The 22,572-nt window shown below is 40.9% G+C and overlaps 1 protein-coding gene across 4 annotated transcripts in view; it reads right to left on the reverse strand.

Moving 5' to 3' along the window:
- The window catches only part of MPPED2 (metallophosphoesterase domain containing 2), a 136,893-nt gene that overhangs the window by 60,467 nt on the left and 53,854 nt on the right, over positions 1–22,572 (reverse strand). For all 4 annotated transcript variants that reach the window (XM_069968372.1, XM_069968371.1, XM_069968373.1 and 1 more), the window contains exon 4: positions 20,134–20,359. In XM_069968372.1, coding sequence (XP_069824473.1) covers positions 20,134–20,359 — 226 coding nt within the window. The remainder of the gene's footprint in view (positions 1–20,133; positions 20,360–22,572) is intronic.

Here is a 22,572-nt window from a genome sequence, read left to right on the forward strand (position 1 = left end):
AAAACAGATTAAGGCTATGTTCACACTGCGTATACGTCTGGCCGCATATTTTACGCAGCCGGACATATACGTGTGAAACTCCGGCTGGGGATTTACGTAAGTTGTGGCCGGCTACGTACTGTCCGCAAACTTACGCCCGTAGTCTACTTACGCTTCCCGAGCACCGTAGGTAGCGATCTGACAGCGGTCTTTTACTTGGATATCTTCGGCTAGCCCTGGACACCCCACAGAACCTTTTGGATCGGCAAATCAAAGTGCAAAAATGAAGAAATCACCACTCTGTACGGGACCGCATGTTACGCTACGGGCGTAAGTTACAGCATTTCCGTCCTGAAACAATGGTCTGGTTCATTTTTTACGGCGCCACATACGATCCGGGCGTAAGTTCTTACGTAGTGTGAACTGTGCAGCCGTAGATCGTATACTTTCCATTGTACACAAACTACGTAAATCTCCGGCCGATTATTCAACGAACGTGCTACGGAAACTTATGTAGTGTGAACATAGCCTAAAAATAAGTATCATTTTTTGGTTTAAATTAACAAACAAAAAAAAACATTCCCTTAAAAAATGTGGAGGGGACACTGGAGAGATGGGAGTGGGTAATTGATGTTTAGGTACTTTATTGTATTTTCCTCATTTAAGCCAATATCTTGAGCTCTAAGGTGACTCTAGTATAGCCGTGATCACATTTGCATTGGAACGTCCTAAGGCAATTTTAGGACGCACACACATATATATATATATATATAGAGAGAGAGAGAGAGAGAGAGAGAGACAGAGACAGAGAGAGAGACAGAGAGAGAGAGAGATGTCACCCAGATTGTTAAGGTGTCAAAGTAAATCTGGCAGTAGTGCGTCGCTCTCTTACTAAGATTGACTCACATAGATATGAGATAGAGGTAAGCACCAAAAACATAGAGTAAGTGATCCACTCCATTAGCTTAATGTGCATAATGCCAACCATCAGTAACATCTATAGATTTGTGTGTTAATAGCTCACTTGCTGTGAGACCTGAATATGCATATGCCCTATAAGTGCGCTATTTATATGACACAGAGCACAACACCAGCAATTCACAGATCTTCTAAATTGATTTACAGCAACGTTCCCTAAATGACATACAAGGGTGCAGGCAGACTTTACAGGCAGGATCACAAAACACACTCATTTAAGGATTGAACAAGAATTATCTTCTGTCTGCAAATGGCAGTAAAGTGCAAGACAGAAGCTGTTACATTAATTCCGTCTTCCTCTGGAAGCTTTCTGATGTGGTACCAATAATGTTATGTAATGAACGGGTTCTAATATAGCTGTAGAAAGGTTTATTACAAACCTGAAGCAAAAAACAAAGGACACGCAGAAGCTCTGTACCTGGCCTTAATGCTATAACAAAGCTGTTTCTACTATTAGGAATATGAAAAAGATTACAAAAGAAACAAATTCTTTGCTTTTCAGTACTATAACGCATTAAGCAAAAAAGTAGATGAAATGCATTGGCTTAGGCCAATCTCACTGTAATACAAATGGCACCCTACTGCAATGGAGATAATATTTGGCTCATCAACCTTCCCCAATACATGGTAATATATTTATTATTCATAAAAAATACAACCTGTGTATTACCTGACAATTTAAAGCAGATGTGCAGGATAAGGTAAAGGATAAGTTTTACATAATTAGAAAACTGGGCAAAGAATTGCCCATTGGCTTAGTTAATGTAGCTAGAGCCTGCATTCCAGCACACTGGAAGTCTAAGAGCCCGCTTATGGTAGGTCATTGGATCCACAAGGTGGAGGACATAAAGAGGATGAAAGAGCTGATGGCATTGTTGCAGAAAAGGTCTGAGAAATTTGCCTTTGCTTGGACAGCTTGGACTGTCTTTGAGGGGTTCACTGCCTACAAGCAGCTGTTTAAAATGTAGGGGTTACCAGAGAGGTTGTCTTGTGTGTGGTTCGGCAGATCTTGTTTTACCCCTCCCCACCCTTTCCCCCCTCTGTTTGTTATTTTTCTTTCTATTTTTCTTTACCTTCTTCTCTTTTTCCTCTCTTCTCTTCCTTTCTAGTCTTTTAAAATAAAATGTTCATTTCTAGCCACTTTACATGCGATGTACATTGTTCACTATGTACTCATTTCTTTATTTGTAGCCTGCAATTGTTTGCCAGTTTTACTATAAAAAAAAAAACTAGAACTAATTTTAACTTATAACTAATTTTTTTTAAAAAAAGAAGGATTGCCCATTGGCTATCTTTGTTTTGCCCAATCTGTTAAGTGAAAAATAAATACATTTTATGTTTCAAAGGAAGAATCAATTTTGCCTACTTTTTCATATATGATATAAAGCAATAGAAAAAGGGTGCAGGGAGATTAATCTAACTTGTCCAGGTAAGCAACTGTCTGCAACAGAAATGTTCTGGCTCTGCAGTGAAGAATGTCAGCTAGCTGGAGGTCTATGGCCCTACGAGAGAAAATTATTCTGCATCTAATACTACATCTATACAGAACAATTTAATGTCCACTAATGTAATAGGTTATTTGTGAATCACCCTATACGAAAAAGAATATTGCAAGTGATTGATTCCAAAGGGCTTGTGTTCTACTAAGGAGCCCATTAAAGGTTTGTGGCCTAAGCCCATCACAGGATCCTATAGTACTCTGCTGGGTCATATCTAGGTGTGATGCCCCTAAAGAGCTTAGCTGTAATACAGAAGAAAAGCTGCATTACATATGTATAGCCCAATTCTTTAGACATTAATTATAACCTATGTAGAAAGAAATACTGTTGTAATACAAAGACACAGTCTAAGTACAGGAAAGAAGCTTGGCTTGCCAAAATATTTAATAAACAGCAAGATACCTGAAATGACTTAAGTAGTTATACAAGATCACGGAAATTCAGTTCTGGACGTCAGGGAAGCCAAGGCAAGGGAGTGATGCCAGGTGTGAATACAATGAGCTCCTGCATTACCATGGACCACGGACTGTTTTTCTAAGTCCCCTGTTACTTCAGGAGAACAGAGAAATGTGGTTGCTGTTTGTACTCTCTAAAAGCCAGTTTTTATTTTAGGGGCATAAGCCCCTATAATATATATATATATACCCTGTTTCTCCGAAAATAACACATCCTCTGAAAGAAAGGCATAGTGGAGGATTTACAAGATAGCTTAAAATACAGCACCCCCTGAACATAATGCTGGTTATGCTGGTTTGTGATGACAACTACTGTACAGTATATAATAAATGTTAATTTTTTTGGATGTGAATTCTTCATGGAACAATAAGACATCCCCAGAAAATAAGACATAGCACATCTTTGGGAGCAAAAATTAATATAAGACACTGTCTTATTTTCGGGTAATATAATGGTGAATCATAAGGGGTGAAAATGGCAAAGAGTGAGATATGCAGTGTAAACATATTTAAAAAGAAAGTAAAATAGTAAACTGAAGATAAAAAAAATTAAAAAGTGAAAACATAGCAAACAATAAAAATAGCATTAAAAAATTGTGAAAGTAGTAACTAGTGACAATAGTGAATATTGTAAATAATATAAACATTACATTGTATAGAAATGGTAAAAATACATTGAACTTTGAAATATTAGTCAAACATGTTAAGAAGGCTATTCACTCATCTCATTATAAAGGTAACTGGTTGTAAAGCTATAAGGCCATGATAATGCTGGGCTATAAATGTGGTCATTATAAATAAAATATAACCACTGTAAGAACAATCATTCAATATACTGTAACAAATAGATGGTACAGGAAAAATACTACTACAAGCATAGCAGGAACACAATTTCCATCATCAAGTATATAGTACCATTAGACCATCAAATAGTGTGGCACGCAGATGTACTCCTGCTATGATTGTACTTATATTTTCACTGTAGAATCCATTTGTTAGATTGAATGATTGTTCTTACAGTGGTTACATTTTTTATATGCCGACTTCATTTTCAACATTATAATGACTTACTGATTTACATTCTGACTATGAGGAGGAGGAAGATTTCTTTAACTGAGATTTGCATTATGAGTGCTTTATCTTTATTTGTGTGCTGTTTTTTTCCTTAAAGACTCTGTAAAAGTTAAATGCTAAGGACATCTTTAAAGTAGGAAAAATAAACAAGAAAAAAAATACACACATACATTTACATATGTTAGTAGTTACAGTACTTTGGTTTAAATGGAAACTGTGAGCTAGTAAAGACGTCCCAAACTGTTTATAAGGGTACATAGGTATGTAAGCAGTGAAACCTTTGTTGTAGTTGTTCAAAGCAGCACTCACCTAAAAATGCTTTTAATGCTTTTAAGCTCTGAAGTGTCATACAGGTGTGGTCATGGCACTTCAGTTCACTGGCCACGCCTTAATGACACTTTGGAGCCTTATTACTAGTCTCAATATTATCCAGTTAGAAAATTGCTAGGGCTGTAGCTTGGAACGGAGAGTAGGGGGTGATGAAGATCTCAGTACAGAGAGATCAGGATACTAATCATGAAAGGCCCACCTCTAATGCACTTGCCATATGACTCAAAAACAGACTTGGGTCTCAATCAGTTAAAAAATGTTCAGGATGTTGGTCTTTATATTAGGTGCTTAGATCTCTCTGCACTGAGCCCTTCCCCAGCCCCTCCTCTCAGCTGTAAGTGATTGCTGAAGCAGATTTTGGAACGATTTTTGAAACAAGACTTGAGACAGTACATGGACGGCCCACTCAGCAGTATCCTGCCTCTGCTGCTGAATGGTTGTGCGGGCCTGCCCTGTTACATTCCAAGTCCTTCCTCAATACCAGGAAGTGGCTGCACACCAGGGACTGGAGCGGTGGTAAGTGGATGTTATTTTTTTTCTCCCTTCTTCCTAGGCACTCTGAAAAAAGGGGTCCTGGCTGGATTACCCCTTTTAAGCTGAGAGGAGGGACCAGTGATGTACACAATGCACAAGGGCTCTGGGCACTCAACATGAAGGGTCATTCTCCTGGGCACTCACCATAGAGGCTCCAGCAACATATTTAAAAAAATCTTAAGTCTCCAGAATACCCCTAAAACGGTTGTCAGATTTCCTTTAATGTAAGGCTCCTAAAGAGACCTATATATGTTTGCATCTGTATGCATGTATGTATTTATAGACTAATGATAGATACTATATGGAGAAAAATAGATAAAAGAGTGATAAATAAAAAGATATGGGAGATATATACCGTATTTTCCGGCGTATAAGACGACCCCTGACTTTTAATCAGATTGTCAGGGATTCGCCTTATACGCCGGAAAATGTCAACCCCTGCCTGACTGCAGCCCTGCCCTCCACGCATCTTCTCCTCCGTTGCCAGCGCAGCCAGTGTGACGTGCACTGGATGCACCGGGGAAGCCCGAAACTCTTCCCAGCAGCCAATCGTCTAATCAAAGACACTTGGCAGCTCGGGAGAGCTTCGAAAGAATGACAGAGGCATGCGCGGAGGCCGGGAACGGGCCCGGATGAGTTAACTGTTTTTTTTTTTTTTAAATGGTCGCCCCATACAGTGGGGATGCGGCACATTTTTTAGCCCCTCCCCCCACCGTATGGGGCGACCATACCCTGCCTATAAGACCACCACGACTTCTGACAAGATTTTTCGGGGTTAAAAAGTCGCCGGAAAATACAGTAGATATGACACAAATATAGTATGTACTGTACATATCATATTGTGCCAGTTCTTCAAAATTGAGAAAGACTGAGGACAATGAGCACACGGAGCCCTGCAATGAGAAAGGTTTCTTCCATGGCCTAACAACGTACTGGACTCATTCTGATAGGTCTACTCAATACTTTTTAACAGCAGGATCGGAACTCAAATTTAATAGAATTTCGAGGCAGGCTGATATAAAACAAGGGGGCTTGCAGAGAAGTAATGATTGAACGATGATTGATCTTGGATGCCTCTTTCAATTCAAGCAAATCTTTGAGGAGCTCAGGAAAAAAAAATTGCTATCCTTCATTTCAGCACATTAAACAAGCACACTACTTCAAAGAAACTTTAGGGAATTTATTTTATTTTATGAGAAAGGGCATGCTGGTTAAAGTTGACACACACATAGACACACATAGGAAACACACTACAAAATACAGACCAGATTGCAGGACGACTAGATGCCTGTGGCGCCAAAGAGGTTAAACAGATAAGAAATTGAGCAAGACTTTCCAGCATTCCTATAAATACAGACTTATTCTAGGGAGTCGGAGGCAGCAGACTGATAGCTTTATAGCCTCGCTTACTTCATAACATATGCATCCATGTTGACTATGAGGAAAATTCTGTTTACTTAGGTGAAGTAATGATGGACATTTCAACCCAAAATAGCTAGAAAGATATTAAATGTAATGCTCATGAAGCACTTGGAGGGTAGTTTTTATTTACAAGAGTTTGGTATTGAATAGTAGTTATTTTCGTAATGCCCCAGATGTTACCATAACAGATTGTTATAACGTTTTAATTTTTTTTTATATTTTATTATCATCAAAATAGGCTCGGTGAAAACATAGTGAGAAATAGCCACTTGGGTTCCAATGGTCTTTATTTATCTGCTATATAAATATAAAGGTGCTGTCCGGTTGCAAAAACAAGGTAATGTAATGTAGCTGAATCTTTAGGGCCACATATACATACAGGTTAGTATTATTTTTAAAGTTACCTTTTCATGTAGACACTACCATAGATGTAGTAAGCATGGATTTACAGTACACATGCAACTTTGGTGAGTGTTTAGTCAAAGTGTTAGAGCCGCTGCCTCTGTCTTCCCCAGCTACGGCTCTCCTCTCACCTCCCACCGCGCTCTAGTCCCCGGTCAGGACTCCTCGGCATCTCCACTTTCTGGCTCTTCCTGTCCCTGCTCCGATTGGTGCACCAATCACCTCCATATAAATCCCAGCATGCCCGTTCCCTTGTGTTGGTGCCTCTGCATGCTTCCCTTTGTATGTGATCCCAGCTCTCTGTTGTTCCTGCCTGAGGTTCCTGCCGCCTGTGTTTTCAGTCCTGAGCTCTACTGTGTTTCTGCTGCCTGTGGCCCCAGCTGTGTGTCCTGTTGTGTTCCTGCCTGCCCACCTGTCTCCAGCTCAGCTTGCCATTTGCAAGCCTAGCCAGGGGTAGCGACCTGGGGGTCACCTGCTGCAGCAAGTCCATCCCGCCTTTTGGTGGGTGGTGAAGACCAGCGACCCCTTAGACTCCGCTCCCTGGTGGGGCTTATGCCATTGCTAATGGTGTACAGTGGATACACGACTCCTGACGTTACACAAAGCAAGCAAAAGATACTTGGTTTGGCCATGTGCATGTATGGTGTCCCTAGTTTATACACCCCTTGCAAAAGCCTGTACTCTAAGTAAAAGTGGTAATGAAGTAGTACCTAAGTTTTAATGTGAGAGCAGATAGAGCTAGTCTGCACTGCTACAACGTTAACCCTTACTGGACAGGGCAGAGCGTGGATGTGTCTTGCCTGGAGACAACGGGGTGCTCGGCAGAAAAGGTAGATACAGTGCAGTGTGCGGGAGAGATTCAAGCACTCACCGTTGTTGTCTTCCAAATCTTTATTACGTAGAGATCATAGCAGGGAGGGGATGGTGGATCAGTGAAGGTGCAGGAGCATCACCTGGGATAGCTATTTCGGGACTCTTCCCTTCCTCTAGCCAGGTCACTTGCTCCCCAAAGTATTTCATAAATGTATTCAATCAAAAACACTGTATATTACATTACATACACATCCATTGTAATTCCAATGGAGTGTCCAGCAGGGGCGAACTATATATAGAAGTCAATGGTACTCATTGACTTCTATATATAGAGCGCCCCCTGCTGGACACTCCATAGGAATTACACCTTTCGTCGTGACGTCACTGCTTCTGAGAGAATTCTAACACTTCCTGGTACACTAAATTAAGGGAAATAGCAGTATATGAGCATTTCCCATAATTAATGTACATTAGAAAATTGTATAACTTTCCATCAGTAATAACATATAAAAAAATAATTTTCGCCGGACTTCTCCTTTAAACACTGATGCAGTAATTGCACCTTCCTTGGGTCATCTCCCCTTTCTGTGGGTGGCAGTACCAATAGCCCGAATGGGTAACAACTCCACTTCGGACCCCCGTGATAAGCACCCAAGGGACCCTCTCAGCCCTGCAGGTCACCGACCACAGGGGAAAGGGTATAGCTTGCCACTCTAAACTAAAAACAGGTGTGCCTCCATACCTGTGTGCCCACCTGGCACTGGCATGACACGAGTCCAACATCTGGCTGAGCTATATCTCAACCAACCACCACATTAGTGGCGTCACACAGTACCATCTGGCAAGTAACCGGTCGTGCCTCATAGCAGTGCACCACACATGTTACATTGGAGAAATGGGAGTAAACCACTCTCAGAAAACTCTGGCAGGGTCCTATTTCCCACATAAACAAAAATACTACATGTCCATTCCTTCTCTTTCCTCAACATATGCCATCAAGAAAAAGTTGTGTGGTCCACTTAAAATCATTGGGTCCTACCTCAGAAATAAGTGGGTTTGGTCAGCCTACCACTACAGCACTATACAGGACCAAACATTTACTATTGGGTGGATTTTTTTTTTATACTACACTTAACTATCATAAACGGTAATCATACGATATTTCTTTGAAGAAGTGAATTCCTGAATTTAACAAATGCCATTAAAGGGGCTATTCTAATTAAAAAAAAACTTTGCTACCCCAGTCCTCCAATGCCCATTTTGTCTCCCATCTCCCAAAATTACACATCAGAGCAGGACCTACATGTTTAATCAATCCAATGGCTAAGCAGGCAGGTCCTGCTCTAATGTGTCTTCTCGGACAAGTAAGTTGAAGAGACAAGCATTGGGGGGGCGGGGGGCTTAGGTAAGAATTAAAAAAAAAAAAAAGGATTTCTGGAATACCCTTTTAAGGATAAGAAACTGATCCTACTCACCCCAGACAGCAGTAACTATGCATCAACTATGGTTGATGGTCATACATGATATTTGTTATGGTGGTTTCCTATAGGACTTGTCTACACTTTTTCTAATATGTTTACTAAGTAATTGGCAGCTACTGTATATTTGGATACCTATTGATACTATGACATTGTACTTGATACTTACTTGATACTATGACTATTTGTAAGGGGTGAGCGGGGTACACTGTGTTTCACCAATACCAGCGTTGTGAAGCTATCATTATTTTAAGTGTTTTTAGCTTATTGTGAGTCTTTTCATGCGTCTACAATAGAGATATTGCTTTTTAATTTTTATTGGAATGTGCAGTCTATATTTACCTGTTTAACTTTTTTCCTTTTGGTATTACACCCCAGACTTACAACTATAAATACATAGTGGAAGTACAATATACTCTGTTATTTAATTCCAGGCTTCTGGTACTTGTTCAATAGACCACTTAGCAAAGCTTGACCATTTGAACCAACCGAGCTTCTTTGTCTTTGGCGACTTACTTTGCATGTTGATATAAGATGGAATAGAAGAGAGCAAACGTCCTGTAAAGCTTTTCCTCCACAATCTACATAATGAATAATAAATAATGTAACGCCAATGTTTTGCATATTTTCCAAGGAGGTTCTTTGCTTTAGCAATATTAAACGGGTGAGCTGCCACCTCACCTAAATTAACCTGAAAAGCAGTACTTACTGTTTTCAGCGAGCTTTCAAAGGACTTTCCATTTGAGGATTCACAATCTAAGAAACTAACATTCCAAAGCACTCAAATAGCTTTTAGTTTCTCAGTCACATAGTAAAATGTATGTTGAATTACCAAAAGCCATTACGCCTGCCCCTGCCTTCAATGACTTCTACAAGCTATTTAAGAATTAAGCTGAAATGTCTTAAAAGCATTTGGAACCTGGGTGCCAATAACTCAATGAGGTCATATTCATTCCCTACCTAGATGTGACAGCCGGGGCCTTTTACAAAAGGTGTTTGGTAATGTGTAGAAAATAAAATTGAAGAGAATTTTCACACCGGGGTTTAGAAGACACAAATATATGGTAACATGCATATTATACTGAACCACAATACAGAAAATTACGGGAGGCACTTGCATGATAGATATAGATCATTGGTCTCCAATAAGACTACCGGCATCTTACAACTGGAGAATCATAGAGATAGACCAGTGGTTTCAAACACCTGAAGAATGATAGAGACTAGAAGACTCCAAGAACTTGAAAACCACAGTCTGGAAACCACAAATGTAGACAATAGTAGATACAAACACATGAAGAAATCAAGAATAGTTGTTTTCATCCACCATTGTACAAAAGACAAAAAAACTCTCTTGAGGTACTTTTACACAAATCAATTATCAGCAAGCAGGTATGCTCACTGATGGTAATCTACCCACGTAAGGGCCAGCGATCAGCCAACTTACTGGAAATCTCTTATTTGTCAGCTGATCATATGTTTTGTGTAGCCATTTAAATCACAGTCGGCAGCACATCTTCCTGTGTAGACGGGAATGTGCGGCTGACTGTTGTGAAGTTAATAGGCCACACAGACCATGTAGTGATCATGTGGCTGAGACGGTCGGTTGATTGATCTTTGTAAAGGTTCTGCAAACTGGGGCCGATATTGCTGATTACTGCAATATATGCTGATAATGCTGGTTACTGCAGGGATGTCACTTGTATAAAAAGGCCCTTAGAATTCACACTCTAAAAATTTGAGACAGAGAGTATTAATTCTCTATTAACATACAGTCTAAGTATAAAGTCCATCACAAATATGATTAGATATTTTTTTATTGTTAATTTGATTAATATAACAAAGCACATGTCAGAACACTTGATCCTGGAAAATGGCCTACTATACCTGGCATTTACACTACTACAAAGAGCATGGGATATGGCACCAGTCATGGAACTAAAACAAAAATATATCCATGATGGCTGATCGTGGTCTTTTAACATGCGCTATCACACCAAATAATTATCGGCCTTAAAGGTGCATATACGCCGAACACTAAAGTCAGCTGAACCTGATGCCACCGGTTAGACCAACTGTCTTAGGTGTATATGGTGGCCTGTGGACTCTCCACAGACAAATGATGTTTGATAGAGAGATGGGTTGGGTCTAATGGATTTTTGCTGTAGGACCCTACTGTTCTGGGACGGATGATCCTGGGACAGGAACAGTCTGGTGACCAGGGGTGTAACTAGAAATGGCTGGGCCCCATAGCAAACTTTTGATTGGGGCCCCCCCCCAGCCCGCCCCCTCTCGATCGACCACTACGCCATCAACACACTCAGCTCTACACAGGTCCTGTACACCATATAAATTACAGTACAGTTATATCAGGTGACTTACAGGGGACGTCTTCTCTGATCGGAGTTCTTCCCTTTTCATTTTCTTCTCCATCTCCTTCTCCGAGCCACAAATCCACAGAATCTGCCAGAAAAACATATTAGTCTCCTCACACTGGCACCATCCTCATCTCTCTATACTGCACATCTGCATTGGCCCCTTTACACCCTCATTTAGTGGGAAGGCTGACTCTATGTGATCCCATTTTATTATATGGCCTTCCTCTCTGTCGCCCCTCCTTATAAATAGCCCCCTTATGTTGCCCCCCTTATAGAACCCCCCATGCTGTCCCCCTTATAGATGCCCCCCATGTTGTCCCCTAATAGATGGTCCCCTATGTTGCCCCCCTATAGATGGCCCCTCCTATGTTTTCCTCTTATAGATGGCCCCCTCTCCCCCTATATTGTCCCTTTATAGATGTTCCCCTCTCCCCCAATGTTGTCCCTTTATAATATCCCTCTCCCCTATGTTGTGCTCCTCTCCCCTATGTTGTCCCCTTATAGATGGCCCCCTCTCCCCCTATGTTGCCCCCCCTTATAGATATCCCTCTCCCCCCCTTCCTTATAGATGTCCCCCTCTCCCCCCCTTCCTTATAGATGTCCCCCTCTCCCCCCTCTCTTATAGATGCCCTCCTCTCCCCCCTCCCTTATAGATGCCCCCTTCTCCCTCCCTTATAGATGTCCCCCTCTCCCCCCCCCCTTCCTTATAGATGGCCCTCTCTCCCCCCTCCCTTATAGATGCCCTCCTCTCCCCCCTCCCTTATAGATGCCCCCTTCTCCCTCTCTTATAGATGTCCCCCTCTCCCCCCTTCCTTATAGATGTCCCCCTCCCCCCCCCCTTCCTTATAGATGCCCCCCTCTCCCCCCTTCCTTATAGATGCCCCCTTCTCCCTCCCTTATAGATGTCCCCCTCTCCCCCCTTCCTTATAGATGTCCCCCTCTCCCCCTTCCTTATAGATGCCCCCCTCTCCCCCCTTCCTTATAGATGCCCCCTTCTTCCTCCCTTATAGATGTCCCCCTCTCCCCCCTTCCTTATAGATGTCTCCCTCTCCCCCCTTCCTTATAAATGTCTCCCTCTCCCCCCCTTCCTTATAGATGGCCCTCTCTCCCCCCACCCTTATAGATGCCACCTTCTCCCTCCCTTATAGATGTCCCCCTCTCCCCCCTTCCTTATAGATGTCTCCCTCTCCCCCCCTTCCTTATAGATGGTCCCCCTCTCCCCCCTTCCTTATAGATGCCCTCCTCTCCCCCCTTCCTTATTGATGGCATTCTCTCCCCCTCCCTTATAGATGCCCCCTTCTCCCTCCCTTATAGATGTCCCCCTCTCCCCCCTTCCTTATAGATGTCTCCTTCTCCCCCCTTCCTTATAGATGCCCTCCTATTCCCCCCTTCCTTATAGATGCCCTCCTCTCCCCCCTTCCTTATAGATGTCCCCCTCTCCCCCCCTTCCTTATAGATGCCCCCTTCTCCCTCCATTATAGATGTCCCCCTCTCCCCCCCTTCCTTATAGATGTCTCCCTCTCCCCCCTTCCTTATAGATGTCTCCCTCTCCCCCCTTTTTTTATAGATGCCCTCCTCTCCCCCCTTCCTTATAGATGCCCTCTTCTCCCCCCCCCCTTCCTTATAGATGCCCTCCTCTCCCCCCCTTCCTTACAGATGCCCTCTTCTCCCCCCCTTCCTTATAGATGTCCCCCTCTCCCCCCTTTCCTTATAGATGCCCTCTTCTCCCCATCCCCCTTATAGATGCCCCCTTCTCTCTCCCCCCCCCCCCGGAAAGCAGGTTTAAAAAAAACAAACAAACTCACCTTACAACGCGCTCCCCCGTCGAGCCTTTCTCCTGTCAGTCCCCCGTCTGATGTGCGTCTGCCGGGGGTGTCGCGTCCTATCCCCGACAGCGCGCGTATCATAGAGCTCTCTGTGGGCTTGTGCTGTGGCCGCGACTTCCGGCACACCGAGAGCTCTATGATACGCACGCTGCAGGGATAGGACGCGACACCCCCGGCAGCCGCGCATCAGACGGGGGACTGACAGGAGCACTGTCGGTCGGTCCCGTGCTCCTCCTGGCCCAGTGACTCCTTTTCCCTATGGTTGGGGAATGGAGTCGCCGGGTCAGGAGGAGCACGGGATCCGCGTCACGGGCCCCCTGATGCGGCGGGGCCCCGTAGCAGCCGCTATGGCTGCTACTGCGGTAGTTCCGCCAGTGCTGGTGACCGCCTACCCCTCTCTTCTACATAAATAAAACATTAATGTCTGGCCGTGCCAAATATTCATGTAAATGGGGAAGAGAGAACTGTCACTTAAATGTTCGGCTGACAGTTATCGAAGGTGTTTGGTCAACCTAACACTTTAGGATTGCATTTATTGCAAATCTGTATAATTTTCAAAAACAATACAAAAATTTCCATTGTAAACTGTATGGTACTTAACCCCTTTGCGTCAGCAATCCGTATATATATACATTTCTACTGCACATACCCTGTGCAGTAGGAATGTATATATACATTCAATTGTAATAAAAAAGTTTTGAAAAGTATTTAAAAAAACCTTATAAACACCCTAACAATAAAAGTTTAAAAGACCCCCTCACCCATTATAAAAATAAAAATATAAATAAACAAATATATTACATATTGTAGTGTGCAGAATTGTCTGATAAAATGTCTATTAAAATATAACATTATTGTTCCCACACGGTGAACGGCGTAAACGGAAAAAAGAAAAAACGCACCAGGATTGCTGATTTTCTTAAATTATATATCACCAAAAAAATTGTAAAGAGCAATCAAAATTTTTCTGTTACACCAATATGATATTACAAAAAACTAGACATCATGCCGCAAAAAATGACACCCCAACCAGCCCTGTAGGTAGAAAAATAAAAGCTCTATGGCTCTTAGAAGGCGAGGAGGAACATTGCGTTAATTTGACCCGGACTTTTGTGCATCAAAGGGCTCTGTCTTAAAGGGGTTAACCTGGTGCGGCTTTAATGGTGCAGATTTAACCAATAAAAATAAATAGCTGAAATCTCCAGCATCAGCGCAAATCAGCACCATGTTAACTATGGGTGAATGTACCCTAAATCTTTTTACCTGGCAGGACTCCGTAACAGTACCAGATCCCCACCAGCCATATTATAAATTCAAGTCAACCCGACATTGGGTTTTATGTGCCTGCCTTGCCTAAGGTTAATCATAGCTGTTCATTTGTTCTTTATTGTGGGACATAAATACTTTTTACACCAAATGACTGCAAAAACGGATTGAATCCTAAAGTTGGTGAGGCGTCTTGAACAGTAACACATGTAAAGATTACTGAGGTGTGCCTGTTATGAACTTCTTACAGGATCTGCATACTTGGCTGTGAACCCAGAAGGCAACATGACATTTCATAAAAAGCAATTTGGTCACAGTGACCTTTACTCTGAAACACATGTTACTCTCTGTACACTTTCTGTAAGTTTCCAATCGTTGGTTTAATTGCATGCTTAAAATTTATCATTTTCTGAACAAAGGTTCAGAGGGACTCAACAATGTGGTTAAAATATAACTTGTAATTATACCCAGTTCATACACATTTATTATACGGAACTGGAAAGACATTGAGGGGGGGCAACTTGAAGAAGAAAGGCTTGCAAAATATTTGGAAACATCTTCAAAATTTTTAAAGGATATGAAATATATGAAACAGTATAAAATATAATATACAAAACAAAATTTCCCATTATGCAGATCGGGACCAAGTAGCGCCACTATCTCAAAGGTGGTGCTGCACAAAGTGAAGATGGAGCCTAAAAAACATCCATAAAAAAAAACAAAGGAATTGCCAAAAAGGAACACACAAAAAATGAGTGAATTTAAAAACAACTTCAACGCACTGTATAAGAGGGCAGAGATGCATTGCCACAATAAATTTAGTTTTGCATCTTATGGACTATTGAACCCATAATTGCTCTGTAAAGACCGCTAATCACACCATATGCAGTTTTGATATGACCCTTTCCTGCTGATCACCTGCACCCATTCTTGAGAGGACACCCAGTCTTTTGCTTGATCCTGGCGGAAATTCACCCTCTGGTTACTTCTAGTCAACAATTAATTGTTGATGTCCCTCCAGTGTGCTGCCATAATACTGTTGATGTGTTTACTAGTGTTGTGCCTATTTGCACAACCCAAGGAGTGTTCTATTAACCCTTTTGGGTGTCTTTACATCTCACTTATATGATTCTGGCGATATGGCACCAAGAAGCGCCCTTCTGTTTGCTTTTTGTTTCAATCCTCTTTTCACTGAAACTTAGCTCCACTTTACCCAGGTAGGAGGCACTCTTCCACTCCATGTGCTGGTGAGGGCTGTTTTAGCAATGGAATCAGGGGACCTGTAGATGGATTAGCGTTGTAATACTGCCTGTGTGGATACATGAGATCCTCCCATTGATGAACTATGATGTATTATGATCAGTACCCATTTTTGATCAGGTATATTTCTATTATATTTCAGGTATATTTGTACTATTGTTACATCAGCACATGTACTTAGGGTCCATTTACACAGAAAGATTATCTGACAGATTATCTGCCAAAGATTTGAAGCCAAAGCCAGGAACAGACTATAAACAGGGAACAGGTCATAAAGGAAAGCCTGAGATTTTTCCTCTTTTCCAATCCATTCCTGGCTTTGGCTTCAAATCTTTGGCAGGTAATTTGTCAGATAATCTTTCTGTGTAAAAGGACCCTTATACAGTGAAGGGTGAGTTGCACTGAAGTTTTATTTTTAAATACACTTTTTTTTATGTGTGTTCCTTTTTGCCAATATTTCTTTAATATATAATATACCTTATTAAAAAAAGTAGACAGATAGATAGATAGATAGATAGATAGATAGATAGATAGATAGACAGACAGACAGACAGATAGATAGATAGATAAATAGATAGATAGATGTTTCAGTATTATTTTTTTCTATATACATAGACAAGTGTTCAAATCACCAATGATTACTAGTGTCATGGCTTGTTTATAATGCAGGTAGGACGACTAGGGCAGATCAATTTTTGAAAGAACCCTAATAGACTCTATTGGTGTTCTTGGGGTTAAATAATGAAACCAGTGGCAAAATGGACATTTTCAAGAAAAATTAATGTCAATGACCTGCAGATTATAGAGTGCAGAATATTTCTGTTACTCAAAAGTATGGGCAGCCAGACAATTCCAATATGTAAATAGGCATCAATAGTCCAAGCCGTCAGGAGACCAGAGTGTTTTTAGTTGGCGTATGGTTAAAACTGCAGTTGGCAGAAGACATAAAAGTAATGATTTTTCTTCCAACGTATTCTGCAACAACTCCAGCCTTTGGTTTCCAGGTTTCAGCAAATATGAGACCGTACTACATACTAACAACTTTACCTTGTGTTAAGATTCTACTAATCAATATGAACCCTTTGAAGTGGACACCTTTCAACATGAAAGCACTGATAAAAGTCAACACTCAACATAAAAACTATTTTGCTCAATAAGAGGACCACTAGCATACATAAATCATTTAAAACAAGTGTGTGTGCAAACTCAGCAAAGAAAATTATTGGTGTGGACAGAAAGTCACATAGAACTACGAGATGTACTCTGATCAACCCAGAGCCAATATAAATCCATCCGATAGCCGCTCCTCAGTTATTCCTAGACTGCTAAATAAATGGATCAAGACAGAGCCAAGATGTAACTAATAAAAAGAAGTATATCATAAGGATCATAATGCTAGGTTCATAATTTGGACTTCCACCAACCATATTGTCATCTTTGTAATTCCTTTATACATCTGTACATGCTGATAGCAATATTGGATTATCCCTGTGTAATCTCTTAATATAAATGATGTATTTATAAAATGTTTATGGCAATATTGTACAGCTTTCCAATAGTGCATGATTTACTTCATCAGGGGTCCAAAGATAAAGTCCTCCTCCTACTTGTGCATCTAGTAATTATCCGGTGAGGTTGTCTCCATTATATTACATAGGTTTATGTTTACACTATATTGAGCTATTTTTTTTTATTATTTGCACCATGACACCTTATTCACTTGTACATGTATATGGCTATGTTCACACGTTTTTTCAGCTGCGTTTAAAATGCCGTCTATTTTTTTGAGTCTAAAATAACGGACGTCATTTAGCAGCATGGCCTCTCCTTAGTGCAATCACTGGGGTTTGTACATTATTCTAGTTTGGGTTTATTGATTGGACTTTGGATGTGGCTTAATTAAAAAGTCCATTGAATTTAATAGTAAAAACGGAGAATCGGTGACAAAAGAAAAACTGTGTGTGAACAACTAAAAAAAAACGCCCCCGCTGTTTGCAAAAGACGTCAGCAAATAATGACCATGTTTTGATGTCCGCGGTTAAAAACGTCTGTTGTTCAATACATTGTGTGCATTGGACGTCCATCTTTCTATTGACTTCAATGCATTGCCATTGCAGTCAGTTAAATCTCGGCAAAAACTGACTTTTTTTAAATATCAAAATCGTCCGCCTTTTCTCTATTTTTGACGTTGTGTAAGCATAGCCTATATGTTATATTCATAGCATTATTGTGCAGGACCTTGACAGTTATATGCAACACCATTGATTGTAAATGTACATATAGAAGGAGGCTTTATTAGAGCATTACATCCCCCCCCCTCCTCCGCTTTACTTTGTATATACAGAATGTTTTTAGTCTGCATTTTCTCAATAAAATATATATATTTTTTAACTATTGGATGTGCATATGCTATATCTTTCTCAGGCTTTTTTTCCCCGTGTATTATGGTATTGTCTTGTTAGTATACCACTGGTTGTTAACATCAGTAGTAGATTATAATATGGGCGTTTCGGGCGGCAGCCCGGGGGCCTGAGTTGCTGGGGGGCCCATGACCACCCAAAAAGACATACTTTCAGTGGTGTACTGTCTCCTGGCTACACTTCCGCCATGATTTGCAAAAAATCACTGTTTTTTTAAGGCAATTTTGCACAAATCAGGACATCATGACATTATCTATCCTGTACTATGAGCACCAGGCTAGTGCTGCCATAGTTACAGTGGGGTGGGGGGGCCCAGGCTTGGTGAACAGCACGGGGCCTATGGTAAAGTTAATCCGCCGCTGGTTAACATACCATGTAAGTAGCCAACCTGATTGCTAACATGGTAATTTACCCATTCATTGTAGTACACCCTGAGGCTGCGTTCACACTACGTATATTTCAGTCAGTATATGTATATTTCAGTCAGTATATTTCAGTCAGTATTGCAACCAAAACCAGGAGTGGATTAAAAAAACAGAAAGGCTCTGTTCACATAATGTTGTAATTGAGTGGATGGCCGCCATTTAATGGCAAATATTTGCTGTTATTTTAGAACAACGGCTGTTGTATTGAAATAATGGCAGTTATTTACTGTTATATGGCGGCCATCCACTCCATTTCAGCATTGTGTGAACAGATCCTTTCTGTGTTTTTAATCCACTCCTGGTTTTGGTTGCAATACTGACTGAAATATACTGACTGAAATATACGTAGTGTGAACGCAGCCTGAATATGTATGTGGCGTCTCTTGCGATCAGAGACTATTTAACATTTTACATCGTAAAAACCCTGTAAGAGGGCAGTCTCTACTGGGTATGGGTAACATTTGCATAATAAGAAGTGATGAGTGAACTTACTGAATGCTTGGATTCTTCCGAATCAAACGTTTGGCATTTGACTTTTGGTGGCTAGAGACGTTGTATGCAGCCCCAAGGCTGCCAGGAAAACAAGGATACAGTTCACACATTGTAAGTTCAGTAGTAATCACGGCCGTTGTTGCCGATTTTTAACAACAGACGTGATTACTACTGAACCTTTATTGTGCTGGCGGCTAAGGTAATCCCGGCCGGGTGTATACAAATAGTCGCAGAGAACCTGTCAGTGTGCACAATGGAGTGTGCGGCCGTGTGCAGCAACAAATTGGGATGCGGGGGCGCACAGATGTGCCCGCATGCCAATTCATCAGAAGTGAAGATCATCCGGATGGTACTGCAGTACTGGCCAGGATGATCTTCTCTGACCCGACCGGGTCACAGAACGGCCGGAGTCTTATGCCATGTGAACATGGCTATAGGCTGTATCCATGTTTTCCAGGACTCTCTAGGGTTGCATCCAACTTCTGCAGCCACCGTAGGTCAAATGCCAAGCATTCGATTCAGAAGAACATGAACATTTAGTAAGTTCGCTCTTCACTAATTATAAGTATAGTGAAATAAGCAATCATTTATACTAGATAAATCATTGTAAGGGCTGTTGGTGTAACAGTAGGCCTAGACCAGCAGCATCTTGTAAAGGGCAAAGCAGTCACATGTCATTGTCACATAACCACATCCAGTCATTCATGGTAAGTTTGGTCCTGTAGGAAATATCAATTATTCAAATGTGGTCCAAGGTTGGACATGTATTTCCATTAAGCTTGGACCATTGAACGTATGGCTACTCTTTGAAATACAGGTTATCAGAACATGTAATAGCAAACAGAAAGACCATTAATATTATACAAACATACCTATAAACCTTAATACCTGCATTTGCTCCCAATCAACATAACTAACAACTGAACAGAAAACAGAATAAGTTTTATAAGTCATATCTAAAAAGCGTCTGAATAAGCTGCTTAAAAATTAGCCGCCTGCCTACATTCACCCACAGCACATATATTAATAACAATACTCCGCTAGGCAGACGGAAAGAACAGTAATCTGAGCAGCTGATAGCAACATTCAAAAGGTAACTCACCATGGTGCGCCGTATATTCTGAATCCTTTCACAGTTACTTCTGAATCTTGCAAGTAAATACTGTTAGTGAGGAGTGATTGCACGTTATCAAAGTCTTCAGGTTTCAATTTGGAAACTGAGGGAAAGCGGTAGTAATCCTGTTTAACAAGATCTGCCATGAATTCCTTATCAAAAGTAAGTTCATGATTCCCTGCAATCACTATTTTATATTCGTATGGTAAGGATCCTGCAAGGTAGAAAAGAAAAGAGAAATCCTTTTTATTGAAAATCAGACAAAAGTAAAAAAATAAAAATAAAAAAAAATAAAATAAACATATAGTTTGTGTTAATGGATTTTACTTATTTTTTATGCATTATAGTTTGTTATGCATTTATGTAGAATAAAACATTTATTCACATAAAGATGTTTTCTTTATCAGAAATTTTCAGAAATTTTGCTGATATGGTTCCCTGCTGCACAGTATAGCTTTGCTAAGCAGCTCCCTGAAGTTACCAGCTTTACAGCAGGAAAAAAAGCAGTTTTATTCTGCCGTGCACGGCCAGGAAAGGGGCGGCAACTAGTCGTCTGGGTGGGGGAACCGTCCGTGACTAGTCATGGCTCTCTGCCTGTCATCGCACAGTGTGGGGATGATTGACAGGCAGAGAGACCGGTTATTTAAATTACACACATATAAAATCAACATCAATTAGTTTTACAGACCAAGCCACTAAGAATTGTAATCAGGTAAGGATTAGTGATGAGCGAACATGTTCATAAATGTTCGTATGTTTGTAGGAACATGACGCTAATTGTCAGTGTTGGCCAAACACAAACAATTTGTTTGATGATCGGAGTAGTTATAACTATCATTTTCGGACATATTCGAACGCCAGTGCGTAAATTATGCCTTGCGCCTGATAATATGTACACATGTACTTAACTCAAGACCGAAATGTACACAATCTTTAAGCAAATTAATGCAAATGAAATGCATACGCAACTGCGTAATTTATGTTTTGCACCTGATAATCTGTACGCATGTGCGTAGACCGAAATGTATGCTTCTATTGTATGTTCATTATTTGTTTGTGAATGTTTGGCGAACGTGAACCAATCCCAATAATTTTTTTTTTTTATGTTCGGGACGTGGCTCATTACTAGTGAGGATAGGGGAGGGGAGGGAAAAAAAATATATATGCTGCAACGCTACCGTCTGAAATTTCTCTAATCAATAATAATAAAGAACAGCTCCTATGTCCTATCTATTTTTTTTTAAAGGTAAAATCTTTATTTCGCAAGGACATCTCATGAAATGTATCTCTCACAAGTGCTGGTTGTCTTTATAATTATATCTGCCAAGGCGTTTGTGGAACACCACCAAAATACTCTATGCTATAAGTAGGTGTTGTAATAACTTGACCCAATGTACTGCAGAGAGCCTACAGGCAGAGAATGATTACAGTAACAATCAATACTTCTTACAATTACATTTGGTCAAGTCCAGGTGATGTAGACTGGAAGTGTGTATAGCAAATATAAATGATCCTTGTTGCAAGCTAAACTACTGCTTAGAATGGGAGGACTGACAGCATTAAAAGCTGAAATGAAACATTTACGGAAAAAATTATTGTATCTACATACCTACAAATATATATCCTAAGGACCTAGTGGCCTGTATACAGTTCTTACACTGTTGTGTTGGATATCTTGTGTCTTCTATAGCGACAAACACTGTAGCAGTATCACCAGTATCACTTTATTTACAGACAAGAGTATCATCAGTATCACTTTATTTACAGACAAGAGTGTTATAATATACACATCCTGCCAGTAGAGTATAGGCTGTTATTAGGGCCGTATTTACCACTAGGCACCTGTGGTCCGGGGCCTAGGGCAGCACCTTGCAGGGGTCAGCACCAGGGAGCAGGGGAAAGGAAACAACTTTTCTTTTTTAAATAATCTCCCACCTCCCGTTCAGACTTGCCAGTAAATCTGGTTTCTCTTTCAGGGGGATAACGGGGCTGCATGGTCAGGTCTGGTGTGGTGGTGATGTCTGGAGCTATTACCTACCAATCTACATATCCTGTGGTGAGAATTCCCTCAGACAATATGCAGACTGCTCTAATCATATGACTCAATATGAAAATTTGTTTGTGTTTTAAATTAAAAACCATGATAAACGCAATTCAGACAATGTAGAGAAATGCATGTGGCCAAAATCCCTCTCCCCCATGCTCCCTAAGATGTGGCGTCTTCAGGTTTAGTGCCTAAGGCAGAAGCAGCTGTTAATACGGCCCTGGCTGTTATAGTTAATAAACTGCATATTATTAGTGATAATATAGTCTGTATTTTCAGACAGATTTACAGGACTACAAATTATTATAAAATATATATATATAGGAGCACTGCCCGCCCCATAGCACCAATCAGGCCGGTGACAGGCGCTGGGGGGGGGGGCC

The sequence above is a fragment of the Dendropsophus ebraccatus genome, chromosome 4, assembly GCF_027789765.1.
Source record: "Dendropsophus ebraccatus isolate aDenEbr1 chromosome 4, aDenEbr1.pat, whole genome shotgun sequence".
NCBI classification, from domain to species: domain Eukaryota; kingdom Metazoa; phylum Chordata; class Amphibia; order Anura; family Hylidae; genus Dendropsophus; species Dendropsophus ebraccatus.